The sequence below is a fragment of the Ranitomeya imitator genome, chromosome 10, assembly GCF_032444005.1.
Source record: "Ranitomeya imitator isolate aRanImi1 chromosome 10, aRanImi1.pri, whole genome shotgun sequence".
In the NCBI taxonomy this organism is placed as follows: domain Eukaryota; kingdom Metazoa; phylum Chordata; class Amphibia; order Anura; family Dendrobatidae; genus Ranitomeya; species Ranitomeya imitator.
Window position 1 is genome coordinate 141,243,020 of NC_091291.1, and position 16,076 is coordinate 141,259,095.

Sequence of the window (16,076 nt, forward strand, 5' to 3'; positions counted from 1 at the left end):
GTGGTACAGGGGATCCAGGTGTATATGTCATTGCGTTTCCAGGAGGTCGAGCATAGAGGACATGGTATTCTTGTGTAAGATACACAGGTAACATTCCAATTACATCCATTATCTTACTGGGAGATGAACTAGAAATATGGCTGACCCATCAGCCCCTGACAAAGCAGAGGTGAAACTCACAGTGGATAGGATAGCAAGACGTGATCGCGCCACTCTCCGGTGTAGAGGTTGGGATCAGAGAGACTCCCATCACACAAAGACACTTATTCTAGAACAGTAACAGATTTAATAAAAATATCAACATAAAACTTTCCTGGAAAATATTTCCAATGAATACGTAACAAAAACTTTACAAAAAAAGAAAAAAAAAAAAAGAACATTCGTCACACCAGGAAACGAAGAAGAACATTTAGATAAAAAGCTTCATAAAGACGGCTGCGTCCTGAACCCGAGGACATAGATCGAGAGACGGAGATGTCTATAAGGGGGCTCTGATAATCTGAAGAGGTGTCGGGGGACCCCTTTATGGTCCCGCTAGCCTCAGTGCAAGTGTTAAAAGTAATGCAGATATAACACATTGTATCTGATCGTTCACCAAGTGCAAGTCTTCCCAATTAATATTACTGATCGATTGTGTGACCTGGCGTCAGTCACCCGTGTATGATCGGAGGGTCTCAAGCCCCCCGAAGCAAAAACTAAGAGTGGGCCGATCATTCGCCTCTTATATAAAGTGATATTTACAAATAAAGTGATTAATAAATTTACAAAAGTGCAAAATAAACAAAAACAAACAACTGTGAGAACTTCGTGCCAAAACTTCTCTCCATAATGCAGACCTCCCTAGTGCCCGAACTTCTTTTTTTTTCCCTTAACCAACAGCAGCCTTATAAAACATGAAGATTCTCCGTCCTCATCAGCAGCAGAGTCTTTTCACCTCGTCAAAGTCTCCAGTATCCAACTGCACGATCTTTGTCCCTGGAGGAAACAGAACAAGTCACATCCTTGTGGCCTCACAATTTGGGGAACAAAAGTCACCATTTTCTAATATATATATATATATATATATATATATATATATATATATATTATATTATATACACATATATATATATATATATATATATATATATACACACACATATATATACATATATATATATATATATATACATATATATACACATATATATTTTTTTTTTGTTTTTTTAAATTTTTATTTATTTTCCACCGATTTTGCTTTTGCACATTGAGCGGTAGTTTTTCTTTCCGATACCATTTTGTGGTACGTACGTTTTCATACATTTTTTTTGGAGGAGGAGGTTATCGATAAATGGCAATTTTGGCATTCAGATATTTTTCTACTTAACAGTGTTTATCATTGAGTTCAATATCATATCATATGCTGCGACTAGTCAGCAGCGACTGGAGCTAGCCCTGGTCGCTGCCATCGGACGGCGCCTTTTCTGCACGGAGTGAGTTCACCTTTGTACATAAGCATCCGACATGCGATGAACATATACATAACCTTAAAGGAAAACCTTCAAACGTGGCAGTCCTGGGTAATTATCTGCTATCCCCGTTATTCTCGCACCTAGAGGCGGTATTATACACTGATGTTCACTTACCAAAATGCTCTTCGATGTCCCTCAGGATGTACATGAAACACTTCTCTACCAGACTGATCGCCACACCCTTCTTACCGAACCTGCCGGTGCGACCGATGCGATGCAGGTACGTCTCGTAGTCCGTCAGGCCTTCTATTGTGACCGGCAGGTCGAAATTCACAACAATAGAAACTTGTTCTATATCAATTCCTGAAAACGGAAAAAGATATAATAACATTCCCTGCTGGGAAAATAAAGCAGAGCTGTGATCACACAAGCCAGGCCTGCAGAGACACACCGGAGCCCTACCGAGGACGATCCTTACCTGCTACTGACTGCAATAAGCTCCTCAGCGGAGCTCTCCTAGGATCTCCTGCTTGTTCAGTGTCTGCACAAATGTTGCTCTAATAGCATTTTGGGTAATCTTGATATTAAGGTAAACGGATGTAGGAATAACCAGCAGAATAACGAGTGCAGCTCTGGAGTATAATACAGGATGTAACTCAGGATCAGTAATGTAATGTATGTACACAGTGACTGCACCAGCAGAATAGTGAGTGCAGCTCTGGAGTATAGTACAGGATATAACTCAGGATCAGTAATGTAATGTATGTACACAGTGACTGCACCAGCAGAATAGTGAGTGCAGCTCTGGAGTATAATACAGGATGTAACTCAGGATCAGTAATGTATGTACAGAGTGACTGCACCAGCAGAATAGTGAGTGCAGCTCTGGAGTATAATACAGGACATAACTTGGGATCAGTAATGTAATGTATGTACACAGTGAGTGCACCAGCAGAATAGTGAGTGCAGCTCTGGGGTATAATACAGGATGTAACTCAGGGTTAGTAATGTAATGTCTGTACATGCTGATTGCACTTTTAGGCCCACTGCCGTAAGCATCTCTTACAAATGTGGTAAGGCATAAACCCTCAGGCTAGTGGGTCAGGATGCCTCCTCGGTGGTCTTACCTCGTGCGCAGACGTTGGTGGTGATGAGAACCTTCTCTTTGCCATCCCGGAATCTCTGGATTATATTTGCTCGGTCGCTCACCGACAGTTCGCCGCTCAGCAGAGCCACCTGGTGCCCATCGTTAGCCATTTCTCGGGAAAGCCAGTTTGCAGTTTTCCGAGTCTATTTCACGAGATAAACACTGGTTGGTGTCACAGAAATTACTTCTGACAGCGTTACATAGTCCGAGATGGGACTGTACCTGACAGAAGATGATTGCCTGCGCTATAGTCATCGACCCATACATGTTGCATAGCGCCACGAATTTCTCTTCATTGCTTTCACAAAAGTTGTAGAATTGTCTAATATTCTTCAGAGTCACGTCCTCCTTCTTTACTTTTATGATGTTCGGATTTGGAACAATCCTCTCAGCAAAATACCAGACGGACTCATCGAAGGTGGCAGAAAACAGGAGCATCTGGCAGTCGGGTGGCATCACCCTGCGGGGAGGAGACAGGTCAGGACATCCCTAGAAGAGGCGCCGCAGCGCCCGTGCCTTAGGCACCGCAGCACTGAGGCCAGCAAACATGGCAATAGTGCAGCACTATATCAATGTGTGGCCCACTTTAATCATCTGATCATTGAGGGTCCCAGAGGTTAATTATCCATAAAGTTATGATACATTACACCTACATAGACTGTAGACAGATTGAGGAGAGTATCCCCATCAGACACATTTGTGGCTCGTCCTGTGGCTGCCATGAGTGAGTGACAGGTCAGTGCACCGCATGTACAACTTAATTTAGAAGCCCCCTTCTGTCCCGGGAACCTCACCGCTTCACTCGGACGCTGTGGTCAGAATATCCCTGGCAGCCGATCATGACGTCGGCTTCATCCAGGACGAACACTTTTATGTTTTCAACACTGAAAAGTTTGAGCTTGAAGCACCAGTCCATTACCGTTCCCGGCGTTCCTACAATGATCTGAGATTCTATTCTGGTTCCTCTGGTTGCTGAAAAAATAAATAGTGGAAAAAAAAAAAAAAAAATCAATTTGCAGCTGGAATGCTCCATGAATCTTCTATACTTGGAGGAGGATGAGATTCCTGATCCATTGTAGGACATACTAAAAGACTACAGCTCTGTACGCCATCTAGTGGCCGTTTGCGAGTACTGTGGTTCAGATCACATTCATTTCAATAGGAGCTGAGCTGCAGTACCAGGAACAGACACTTAATAGAAGACAGGAATTATACTGTACAGTTATTCCCATTTATTGAATGATAGTATATTGGGGCAAAAGTGAAGTGCAAATGTATCTGCAAGGGGCAAAACATTGCAGACTCTGCTCCGCTATACAGCAACGCTACTCACGTCTGTTCCCACGGATCGCAAAGATCACGTCAATTCCTTCACAGAACTTCCCCATCTGTTTCAGGACGTCTCCCGTCTGTAAAGCCAACTCAAATGTGGGACTGAGGCAGATGCACTGAGGACGGGAACGAGACAGCAACGAGGGGTTAGCTCGCATTTTTTTCTGGCATCTGCGCTAAAATCATGTCACTTTGCTGTTCACAGGGGGCTTTTTTTAGTTTTTTTTTTTTTCATTAAGAGGTTTTGAAAAAATACACAAAACAAATAAATTAAAAATAAGTACATATCACTTCCAATAGCGAATCCTAAAGGAAATCTCTCCAGACTAAGCCCTGACCAATGAAACGGCCGCAAAGAACACTTCAGGGGGGGAGGGGGGGGAATCTCCACCAAAAACGCTAAAGAGGACGGTTTCTGCTTTAAAAAAATAAAAACAAGAATCAACCGGGGAGAAGGTCAGTCCTCATCCCGAGGAGCCTGTGTGACACCCGTGGGCTGGTCATAGGCCGGTTTGCAGCAGAAATATCAGCACCTTTCTTGTTCATCTGAATTAGCTCCATTCAGATATTTGGGAATGGACAGAAGTTTCTGCAATTAATCTGCATCATGTGAACATACACTAACTGAAGGAAACTACAAGTTCCAGCATTCCAAGGCAGCCACAGGCTGGGCAGGTGTCAGGGCAAGCTGGGAGTTGTAGTGCAAGAAGATCTGGACTGCAGCAGGTTACTGATCTCTGTCTCATAGTATGAAATGCTGCTCTTAAAGGCGTAGGACCCCAGTGGGGGTCTCACCTCTAGGACCCACAGCGATTGTCAGAACCGTCCTGGTCCTACACTGGCTGGTTGCCAAGCTATGGCACAGAGTGACAGCATAGCAGTTCTATGTTCGGCTACCCTCATATTTGGCAGTGAGGGCGCCTGTTCGTTTAGCTCCTCCAGGCAGTGGTCTTATGTCCAAGGGAAAACCAGGGAAGAAAGTGGCACAAGTCCCAGTTCTGGCAATTAGTGGGGGTCCTGGACCACTTATCCACTGGACAGGTGATGATTCATCTAGACTAGAAGACCCCCTTTAAGTGCCATGTGTACGAGCCCTTACACTCACCTGGGGGTATTTTTTCTTGACATCGACCCTGCTGAGCATCGCCAGAACAAACGCTGCCGTCTTCCCTGTCCCTGACTGGCTCTGAGCGATCAGATTCTGAGGTCTAGAGAGAAAAATAAAGAAAACTTTTTTTTCTGCTGTTTAAGTCGTACAAGTAATTCCCTGCCCGGTGCTAACAAGTGGACAGCTCCTATGCGGGGTCTTAGATGAGCAGGGGGAGGCCACATGCCACCAGTATCTCACTGACCCCAGTATCTCACTGACCCCAGTAGCCTGACGCCGACCAGCAGCCCTGGTAGTCAGGGCAATGGTGGCTGTGAAGTCATTGCTCTTTGTTTTAAAGAGGTTTTAATGCATGAATTTGCAAAGTTCTTGTAAAAACAAGGAACTTTGCAATTTACCTCCTAGGATTTTAAACCTTACTGGTCACCCTGTGGTATCGGAGCGGCCAGCCTCACAGGCGAGGGGCGCGCGGCCAGCCTCACAGGCGAGGGGCGCGCGGCCAGCCTCACAGGCGAGGGGCGCGCGGCCAGCCTCACAGGCGAGGGGCGCGCGGCCAGCCTCACAGGCGAGGGGCGCGCGGCCAGCCTCACAGGCGAGGGGCGCGCGGCCAGCCTCACAGGCGAGGGGCGCGCGGCCAGCCTCACAGGCGAGGGGCGCGCGGCCAGCCTCACAGGCGAGGGGCGCGCGGCCAGCCTCACAGGCGAGGGGCGCGCGGCCAGCCTCACAGGCGAGGGGCGCGCGGCCAGCCTCACAGGCGAGGGGCGCGCGGCCAGCCTCACAGGCGAGGGGCGCGCGGCCAGCCTCACAGGCGAGGGGCGCGCGGCCAGCCTCACAGGCGAGGGGCGCGCGGCCAGCCTCACAGGCGAGGGGCGCGCGGCCAGCCTCACAGGCGAGGGGCGCGCGGCCAGCCTCACAGGCGAGGGGCGCGCGGCCAGCCTCACAGGCGAGGGGCGCGCGGCCAGCCTCACAGGCGAGGGGCGCGCGGCCAGCCTCACAGGCGAGGGGCGCGCGGCCAGCCTCACAGGCGAGGGGCGCGCGGCCAGCCTCACAGGCGAGGGGCGCGCGGCCAGCCTCACAGGCGAGGGGCGCGCGGCCAGCCTCACAGGCGAGGGGCGCGCGGCCAGCCTCACAGGCGAGGGGCGCGCGGCCAGCCTCACAGGCGAGGGGCGCGCGGCCAGCCTCACAGGCGAGGGGCGCGCGGCCAGCCTCACAGGCGAGGGGCGCGCGGCCAGCCTCACAGGCGAGGGGCGCGCGGCCAGCCTCACAGGCGAGGGGCGCGCGGCCAGCCTCACAGGCGAGGGGCGCGCGGCCAGCCTCACAGGCGAGGGGCGCGCGGCCAGCCTCACAGGCGAGGGGCGCGCGGCCAGCCTCACAGGCGAGGGGCGCGCGGCCAGCCTCACAGGCGAGGGGCGCGCGGCCAGCCTCACAGGCGAGGGGCGCGCGGCCAGCCTCACAGGCGAGGGGCGCGCGGCCAGCCTCACAGGCGAGGGGCGCGCGGCCAGCCTCACAGGCGAGGGGCGCGCGGCCAGCCTCACAGGCGAGGGGCGCGCGGCCAGCCTCACAGGCGAGGGGCGCGCGGCCAGCCTCACAGGCGAGGGGCGCGCGGCCAGCCTCACAGGCGAGGGGCGCGCGGCCAGCCTCACAGGCGAGGGGCGCGCGGCCAGCCTCACAGGCGAGGGGCGCGCGGCCAGCCTCACAGGCGAGGGGCGCGCGGCCAGCCTCACAGGCGAGGGGCGCGCGGCCAGCCTCACAGGCGAGGGGCGCGCGGCCAGCCTCACAGGCGAGGGGCGCGCGGCCAGCCTCACAGGCGAGGGGCGCGCGGCCAGCCTCACAGGCGAGGGGCGCGCGGCCAGCCTCACAGGCGAGGGGCGCGCGGCCAGCCTCACAGGCGAGGGGCGCGCGGCCAGCCTCACAGGCGAGGGGCGCGCGGCCAGCCTCACAGGCGAGGGGCGCGCGGCCAGCCTCACAGGCGAGGGGCGCGCGGCCAGCCTCACAGGCGAGGGGCGCGCGGCCAGCCTCACAGGCGAGGGGCGCGCGGCCAGCCTCACAGGCGAGGGGCGCGCGGCCAGCCTCACAGGCGAGGGGCGCGCGGCCAGCCTCACAGGCGAGGGGCGCGCGGCCAGCCTCACAGGCGAGGGGCGCGCGGCCAGCCTCACAGGCGAGGGGCGCGCGGCCAGCCTCACAGGCGAGGGGCGCGCGGCCAGCCTCACAGGCGAGGGGCGCGCGGCCAGCCTCACAGGCGAGGGGCGCGCGGCCAGCCTCACAGGCGAGGGGCGCGCGGCCAGCCTCACAGGCGAGGGGCGCGCGGCCAGCCTCACAGGCGAGGGGCGCGCGGCCAGCCTCACAGGCGAGGGGCGCGCGGCCAGCCTCACAGGCGAGGGGCGCGCGGCCAGCCTCACAGGCGAGGGGCGCGCGGCCAGCCTCACAGGCGAGGGGCGCGCGGCCAGCCTCACAGGCGAGGGGCGCGCGGCCAGCCTCACAGGCGAGGGGCGCGCGGCCAGCCTCACAGGCGAGGGGCGCGCGGCCAGCCTCACAGGCGAGGGGCGCGCGGCCAGCCTCACAGGCGAGGGGCGCGCGGCCAGCCTCACAGGCGAGGGGCGCGCGGCCAGCCTCACAGGCGAGGGGCGCGCGGCCAGCCTCACAGGCGAGGGGCGCGCGGCCAGCCTCACAGGCGAGGGGCGCGCGGCCAGCCTCACAGGCGAGGGGCGCGCGGCCAGCCTCACAGGCGAGGGGCGCGCGGCCAGCCTCACAGGCGAGGGGCGCGCGGCCAGCCTCACAGGCGAGGGGCGCGCGGCCAGCCTCACAGGCGAGGGGCGCGCGGCCAGCCTCACAGGCGAGGGGCGCGCGGCCAGCCTCACAGGCGAGGGGCGCGCGGCCAGCCTCACAGGCGAGGGGCGCGCGGCCAGCCTCACAGGCGAGGGGCGCGCGGCCAGCCTCACAGGCGAGGGGCGCGCGGCCAGCCTCACAGGCGAGGGGCGCGCGGCCAGCCTCACAGGCGAGGGGCGCGCGGCCAGCCTCACAGGCGAGGGGCGCGCGGCCAGCCTCACAGGCGAGGGGCGCGCGGCCAGCCTCACAGGCGAGGGGCGCGCGGCCAGCCTCACAGGCGAGGGGCGCGCGGCCAGCCTCACAGGCGAGGGGCGCGCGGCCAGCCTCACAGGCGAGGGGCGCGCGGCCAGCCTCACAGGCGAGGGGCGCGCGGCCAGCCTCACAGGCGAGGGGCGCGCGGCCAGCCTCACAGGCGAGGGGCGCGCGGCCAGCCTCACAGGCGAGGGGCGCGCGGCCAGCCTCACAGGCGAGGGGCGCGCGGCCAGCCTCACAGGCGAGGGGCGCGCGGCCAGCCTCACAGGCGAGGGGCGCGCGGCCAGCCTCACAGGCGAGGGGCGCGCGGCCAGCCTCACAGGCGAGGGGCGCGCGGCCAGCCTCACAGGCGAGGGGCGCGCGGCCAGCCTCACAGGCGAGGGGCGCGCGGCCAGCCTCACAGGCGAGGGGCGCGCGGCCAGCCTCACAGGCGAGGGGCGCGCGGCCAGCCTCACAGGCGAGGGGCGCGCGGCCAGCCTCACAGGCGAGGGGCGCGCGGCCAGCCTCACAGGCGAGGGGCGCGCGGCCAGCCTCACAGGCGAGGGGCGCGCGGCCAGCCTCACAGGCGAGGGGCGCGCGGCCAGCCTCACAGGCGAGGGGCGCGCGGCCAGCCTCACAGGCGAGGGGCGCGCGGCCAGCCTCACAGGCGAGGGGCGCGCGGCCAGCCTCACAGGCGAGGGGCGCGCGGCCAGCCTCACAGGCGAGGGGCGCGCGGCCAGCCTCACAGGCGAGGGGCGCGCGGCCAGCCTCACAGGCGAGGGGCGCGCGGCCAGCCTCACAGGCGAGGGGCGCGCGGCCAGCCTCACAGGCGAGGGGCGCGCGGCCAGCCTCACAGGCGAGGGGCGCGCGGCCAGCCTCACAGGCGAGGGGCGCGCGGCCAGCCTCACAGGCGAGGGGCGCGCGGCCAGCCTCACAGGCGAGGGGCGCGCGGCCAGCCTCACAGGCGAGGGGCGCGCGGCCAGCCTCACAGGCGAGGGGCGCGCGGCCAGCCTCACAGGCGAGGGGCGCGCGGCCAGCCTCACAGGCGAGGGGCGCGCGGCCAGCCTCACAGGCGAGGGGCGCGCGGCCAGCCTCACAGGCGAGGGGCGCGCGGCCAGCCTCACAGGCGAGGGGCGCGCGGCCAGCCTCACAGGCGAGGGGCGCGCGGCCAGCCTCACAGGCGAGGGGCGCGCGGCCAGCCTCACAGGCGAGGGGCGCGCGGCCAGCCTCACAGGCGAGGGGCGCGCGGCCAGCCTCACAGGCGAGGGGCGCGCGGCCAGCCTCACAGGCGAAGGGCGCGCGGCCAGCCTCACAGGCGAGGAGCGCGCGGCCAGCCTCACAGGCGAGGAGCACGTGCCGCCTGTGGGCTCTGAAGCTGGCAGCATTGCTGGATCCCCCTGCGCTTCTCACATGGTGCAGGAACAAGACCACCTGAGCAGCCTGCGGAAAGGGCTCCGTTCAGACCAGCAACCCGTCCTCGCCACTGGTCAAAATTGTCCACAAGCGCTCCGACAACCAGTGAGCCGGAGGACGGAGTGGAGCGCTGCTGACAACGGAAGATTAGAATAAGGGTGCAGTCAGCTGGCCATATAAAATCGGACGGCGGGGCACGGACTGACCAGCGACTCTCGACCGGAGCGTGACATTATGTATGTCTCTGCCGCTGGCCGGTCCGTGCACACCATGCCAAGTTCGTGGCTCTAATGTTGGAGCAATGTGTAATATCGGCCCGATGAATTTCTAAGATTTCCACCAGAGATAGCACAGGATATTTCATTAGTCAAACGAATAGCATTAAATCTCTGCCACCGGCGGTAAAATTAAAAAGGGTTTAACAAAATGGGTCCACAGACGGCCACAAACGGGGGTTTAATTTACACCTCGACACATTTATCCTGTAGTTTATGGCCAGACGACACGTGGAGGACAGCTATACTTACGGGTCAGCAAGAATCATTGGGAGAGCGGTGGCCTGGATTTTGGAGGGTCTGTTGAAGCCCATTCCATAGATCCCCTGGAGCAGATCAGGCTTCCTGCAGAAACAGCAGCACGTCACGCACCCCACCGTAACACCGCGCCACCGTAACACCCAGCCACGTGCACCCCTGAAACACAGCGCATCACGCGCACCCCATAACACCGCGTCACCGTAACACCCAGCCACGCGCGCCCCTGAAACACAGCGCATCACACGCACCCCATAACACCGCGCCACCGTAACACCCAGCCACGCGCACCCCTGAAACACCGCGCATCACGTGCACCCCATAACACCGTGCCACCGTAACACCCAGCCACGCGCACCCCTGAAATACCGCGCATCACGTGCGCCACATAACACCGCGCCACCGTAACACCCAGCCACGCGCACCCCTGAAACACCGCGCATCACGTGCACCCCATAACATCGTGCCACCATAACACCCAGCCACGCGCGCCCTGTAACACCGCGCCCCTAACACCACGCCATCTAACACCCCACCACGCGCTCCCCCGTAACACTGCGCGCCATCATAACACCCAGCCACGCGTGCCCCCGAAACACCACGCACCACCGCGTCATGAGATCCCCGTAACACCACCAGGTCTTCTAGCACTTGTCCCCCTCTCCCTTTATGTCGGACCCTGCACCTCTGGTTACTGCTGGATTAACCCTTTTATGGTCACTGGGTTTTCTGTACTGTGATCACTTACAAGTGCAGCTCCTCAAAGGACTTCACGGAGTACAATGGAGACGAGGGGTCTCTCTGCTGCACCTCCAAATTATGGCTGGACTCCACCAGAGAGATCCGGATCAGCTTATTCAGGAGGGAGTTCGTCGCCTGTTCGTCTGCAACAGAAGAGAACACAAGATCTTTACTTTTCTAATGATTTATCTATAAATTTAGCTCTAATCCCAGTGGCCGTGGCCACAGCAGCAGCCATGTGTGTGCGAGGCATGTCAGCCTATGGAGCAGCCCCCCGAGACCCCTGAACAGTGAAAAGATGCGGCCAGTGGCACCATCTGCAGGAAGAAGGAGACGCTGCCAGTCCTACATGCACCCATCCTACATGCACCCATACACAGAGGTGACAGCGGCGCCTCCTAGTGCCAGACACCGTGGTGGATGGAAAGAGACCCCTGTGCCGAGCATAATATATAGGTTACAAAACGCTAAACTTACTGACACCCTCCTCCTCGCCATGGTCCCAGTAATGGCCTGAAATAGGATATTAACGCTTTTATGAACGGATATATACAGGCCAAGATTCCATTCACTGACAGCCAGCAGGGATCTTAAACAAGCGCTCAGCGGTAGCAGGAGTCAGGAAGGGCAGGTATATCAGAATAACTGGACTTACCTGACCGATAGTGATCTGGACAATCAGGAGCAATAACCTGTAAGACATGGAGGCAGTCAGTATGACGATCACATATGGAGAAGTTATCAGCAGCTGCATAAATCCAATAATCCAGCAGATTACAGTCAGGGTAACCTGATAATCCGAAGCAATAATAAACAGTCTGATGTGCTGGACAATCAGATCCATCGCTGCACACGGACGAGCGCGGGACAGGAACGCAGCAAAAGCCGTCAGCTCTGCGTTCTCTGCACAGCGCCAAGCCACGGACACGTACAGACAGCAGGGGCGGCGCCAAGCCACGGACACCTATAGACAGCAGGGGCGGCACCAAGCCGCAAACACCTATAGCCAGCAGGGGCGGCGCCAAGCCACGGACACCTATAGACAGCAGGGGCAGCCCGAGCCACGGACACCTATAGACAGCAGGGATGGTGCCAAGCCACAGACACCTATAGACAGCAGGGGCGGCGCCGAGCCACGGACACCTATAGACAGAAGGGACGTCACCAAGCCACGGACACCTATAGACAGAAGGGACGTCACCAAGCCACGGACACCTATAGACAGCAGGGGCGGCGCCAAGCCACGGACACCTATAGACAGCAGGGGCGGCACCAAGCCGCAAACACCTATAGCCAGCAGGGGCGGCGCCAAGCCACGGACACCTATAGACAGCAGGGGCAGCCTGAGCCACGGACATCTATAGACAGCAGGGGCAGCGCCAAGCCACCTATAGACAGCAGGGGCAGCGCCAAGCCACAAACACCTATAGACAAGAGGGGCGGTGCCGAGCCACGGACACCTATAGACAGCAGGGGCGGTGCCGAGCCACGGACACCTATAGACAGCAGGGGCGGTGTCGAGCCACGGACACCTATAGACAGCAGGGGCGGTGCCGAGCCACGGACACCTATAGACAGCAGGGGCGCCGCCGAGCCACGGACACCTATAGACAGCAGGGGCGGCGCCAAGCCACAAACACCTATAGACAGCAGGGGCGGCGCCAAGCCACGGACACCTATAGACAGCAGGGGCAGCCCGAGCCACGGACACCTATAGACAGCAGGGATGGCGCCAAGCCACAGACACCTATAGACAGTAGGGGCAGCCCGAGCCACGGACACCTATAGACAGCAGGGATGGCGCCAAGCCACAGACACCTATAGACAGCAGGGGCGGCGCCAAGCCACGGACACCTATAGACAGCAGGGGCAGCCCGAGCCACGGACACCTATAGACAGCAGGGGCAGCCCGAGCCACGGACACCTATAGACAGCAGGGGCGGTGCCGAGCCACGGACACCTATAGACGGCAGGGGCGGCACCAGGCCACGGACACCTATAGACGGCAGGGGCGGCACCAGGCCACGGACACCTATAGACAGCAGGGGCGGTGCCGAGCCACGGACACCTATAGACAGCAGGGGAGGTGCCGAGCCACGGACACTTATAGACAGCAGGGGTGACACCAGGCCACGGACACCTATAGACAGCAGGGGCGGCACCAAGCCACGGACACCTATAGACAGAAGGGACGTCACCAAGCCACGGACACCTATAGACAGCAGGGGCGGCACCAGGCCACGGACACCTATAGACAACAGGGGAGGTGCCGAGCCACAAACACCTATAGACAGCAGGGGCGGTGCCGAGCCACGGACACCTATAGACAGCAGGGGCGGCGCCGAGCCACGGACACCTATAGACAGCAGGGGCAGCCAGAGCCACGGACACCTATAGACAGCAGGGGCGGTGCCGAGCCACGGACACCTATAGACGGCAGGGGCGGCACCAGGCCACGGACACCTATAGACAGCAGGGGCGGTGCCGAGCCACGGACACCTATAGACAGCAGGGGAGGTGCCGAGCCACGGACACCTATAGACAGCAGGGGTGGCACCAGGCCACGGACACCTATAGACAGCAGGGGCAGCCCGAGCCACGGACACCTATAGACAGCAGGGGCGGCACCAGGCCACGGACACCTATAGACAGCAGGGGAGGTGCCGAGCCACGGACACCTATAGACAGCAGGGGAGGTGCCGAGCCACGGACACCTATAGACAGCAGGGATGGCACCAGGCCACGGACACCTATAGACAGCAGGGATGGCACCAGGCCACGGACACCTATAGACAGCAGGGATGGCACCAGGCCACGGACACCTATAGACAGCAGGGGAGGTGCCGAGCCACGGACACCTATAGACAGCAGGGGAGGTGCCGAGCCACGGACACCTATAGACAGCAGGGGAGGTGCCGAGCCACGGACACTTATAGACAGCAGGGGTGACACCAGGCCACGGACACCTATAGACAGCAGGGGAGGTGCCGAGCCACGGACACCTATAGACAGCAGGGGCGGCACCAGGCCACGGACACCTATAGACAGCAGGGGTGACACCAGGCCACGGACACCTATAGACAGCAGGGGCGGCGCCGAGCCACGGACACCTATAGACAGCAGGGGAGGTGCCGAGCCACGGACACCTATAGACAGCAGGGGAGGTGCCGAGCCACGGACACCTATAGACAGCAGGGGCGGCGCCGAGCCACGGACACCTATAGACAGCAGGGGAGGTGCCGAGCCACGGACACCTATAGACAGCAGGGGTGACACCAGGCCACGGACACCTATAGGTCAGAGATCACTGCTGGGTGATCGCCCCTGAAATGGGGTCTGCAACTGGGAGCTCCAGCACATGCTGGGAGTTGTAGTCTCCCATCACAGCAGAAGCACAGGCGGAGTACTAGTGAATCCTCAGTGCTGGGAGTAGTAGTCCCTCCTCCGCACACAGTATAGGCCCGGACTCGCACATTACATGTATTTACATTGTTGTTCCGGTCGGACATTTCTGCACATGAAGCCCCGCACGCTGTGGAGCTCTGGGAGGCGGCGGACAGTCGGACACCTCTTCTGGTTCCCGCCACGCACCGCCGATACCGCGCACCGCCGCCAACGATCCTTCCTCCACGTGACCCTAGCAACGCTCGGGCGGGGCTGGCCGCTCCTGACTCCGCCTCTTTTTTGTGCAAAAAAAAAAGCAGTGACGTCAGCGCGCAGGCAGCGGTGTGAGGGTAGAGACCGTTCACCAGCAGGTGGCGCTGCTGTGAGGGAAACAGGAGCGAGGGCGGTCACTGAGGAGGAGACACGGTGCACGGTGAGCGTCAGAGCGTGCGTGCGTGTGTGAGCGTGCGTGCGTGCGGTGTGTACACTGCGACACAGGAGCCCGACACTCGCCTCGTCATGCCACGTTCACACACTCAGTATTTTACCTCTACCTCAGTGTTTGGTCAGTGTTCAGTGTTTTTTTTTTACCTCAGTGTATTTTTTACCTCAGTGTTCAGTGTTTTTTTTTACCTCAGTGTTTGGTTAGTTTTTTACCTCAGTGTTTGGTTAGTTTTTTACCTCAGTGTTCAGTGTTTTTTTTTACCTCAGTGTTTGGTTAGTTTTTTACCTCAGTGTTTGGTTAGTTTTTTACCTCAGTGTTTGGTTAGTTTTTTACCTCAGTGTTCAGTGTTTTTTTTTACCTCAGTGTTTGGTTAGTTTTTTACCTCAGTGTTCAGTGTTTTTTTTTACCTCAGTGTTCAGTGTGTTTTTTTACCTCAGTGTTCAGTGTTTTTTTTTACCTCAGTGTTCAATGTTTTTTTTTATACCTCAGTGTTTTTTTTTTACCTCAGTGTTTGTTAGGAGAGGAGCAGTCAGAGGAAAAGTGTAATAGAAACACGTCACCACTCCTGTATTTATCACCCACTCCAGGTTATAAATACTGACCGTGTGACCGTGGCCTTACTGTGCGCCTCAGGTGCAGACGGTCAAGCACACGCTGTGGCTTGGGCAGCAGTGGGGGGATTGTTCGGCTACGTCCCCACGGTCAGTAATCGGCGAGGCTTTGGACGCAGCACGTGTTCGCTGCCGGGTATTGAACGCAGGTGACTCCTCTTTGTTCCCTGGACCATGCAGAACCAATACATTGGCGTATGTTTCCACGGTCAGTAAACGCTGCCGGTTGGACGCTGTGTACATCCGCAGCGTCCAGATGTTACAGCATAGTGGGGGGATTTGAAGATATTCCATCTCCACTATGCGTGCATCAGCACCCGCAGCTTCCCTGTGGAGACGGACATGCGGCTCGACTTTCCAGACTGTAGCATGTCTGTATCTTGTGGAGATGCTCCTTCTCTGCAAGATAAATATCACTCGTACAATGTACGGGGCCCGGTGATTCCCCACGGATCAGTGACCAAACGCAGAATCGCCTGCATTCAAAAGCCGACAGCAGACATGTGCTGCGTCCAAAGCGCTGCTGGTTCCTGACCGTTGGGACATAGCCTTATACAGGTGACATTTATCTGTGGAGGCTCGTAGCCTTAAGGTACTGTCACACTGAGCGACGCTGCAGCGTCGCTGTTTGGTCGCTGGAGAGCTGTCACACAGACAGCTCTCCAACGACCCACGATGCCGGTAACCAGGGTAAACATCGGGTTACTAAGCGCAGGGCCGCGCTTAGTAACCCGATGTTTACCCTGGTTACCAGCGTAAAAGTTAAAAAAAAAAAAAAAAACACTACATACTTACCTTCCGCTGCCTGTCCCTCGGCGCTCTGCTTCTCTGCCCTGTGTAAGCACAGCGGCCGG

The 16,076-nt window shown here is 58.6% G+C and overlaps 1 protein-coding gene across 2 annotated transcripts in view; it reads right to left on the bottom strand.

Annotated features, from left to right (window-relative positions):
• Positions 1–269: 269 nt before the first annotated feature.
• DDX25 (DEAD-box helicase 25) overlaps positions 270–16,076 on the bottom strand; it is a 29,319-nt gene continuing 13,512 nt past the window's right edge. The window contains exons 2-12 of one of the 2 annotated variants that reach the window (XM_069742466.1): positions 11,438–11,474; positions 11,260–11,295; positions 10,790–10,925; positions 10,036–10,128; positions 5,036–5,138; positions 3,932–4,046; positions 3,393–3,570; positions 2,821–3,058; positions 2,579–2,741; positions 1,626–1,814; positions 776–975 (exon numbers count right to left, since the gene is read on the bottom strand). In XM_069742466.1, coding sequence (XP_069598567.1) covers positions 914–975; positions 1,626–1,814; positions 2,579–2,741; positions 2,821–3,058; positions 3,393–3,570; positions 3,932–4,046; positions 5,036–5,138; positions 10,036–10,097 — 1,110 coding nt within the window. In that variant the 5' untranslated portion in view covers positions 10,098–10,128; positions 10,790–10,925; positions 11,260–11,295; positions 11,438–11,474 and the 3' untranslated portion in view covers positions 776–913. Of the gene's footprint in view, positions 976–1,625; positions 1,815–2,578; positions 2,742–2,820; positions 3,059–3,392; positions 3,571–3,931; positions 4,047–5,035; positions 5,139–10,035; positions 10,129–10,789; positions 10,926–11,259; positions 11,296–11,437; positions 11,475–16,076 lie in introns of both variants that reach the window. The other variant, XM_069742465.1, reaches the window with a different exon arrangement.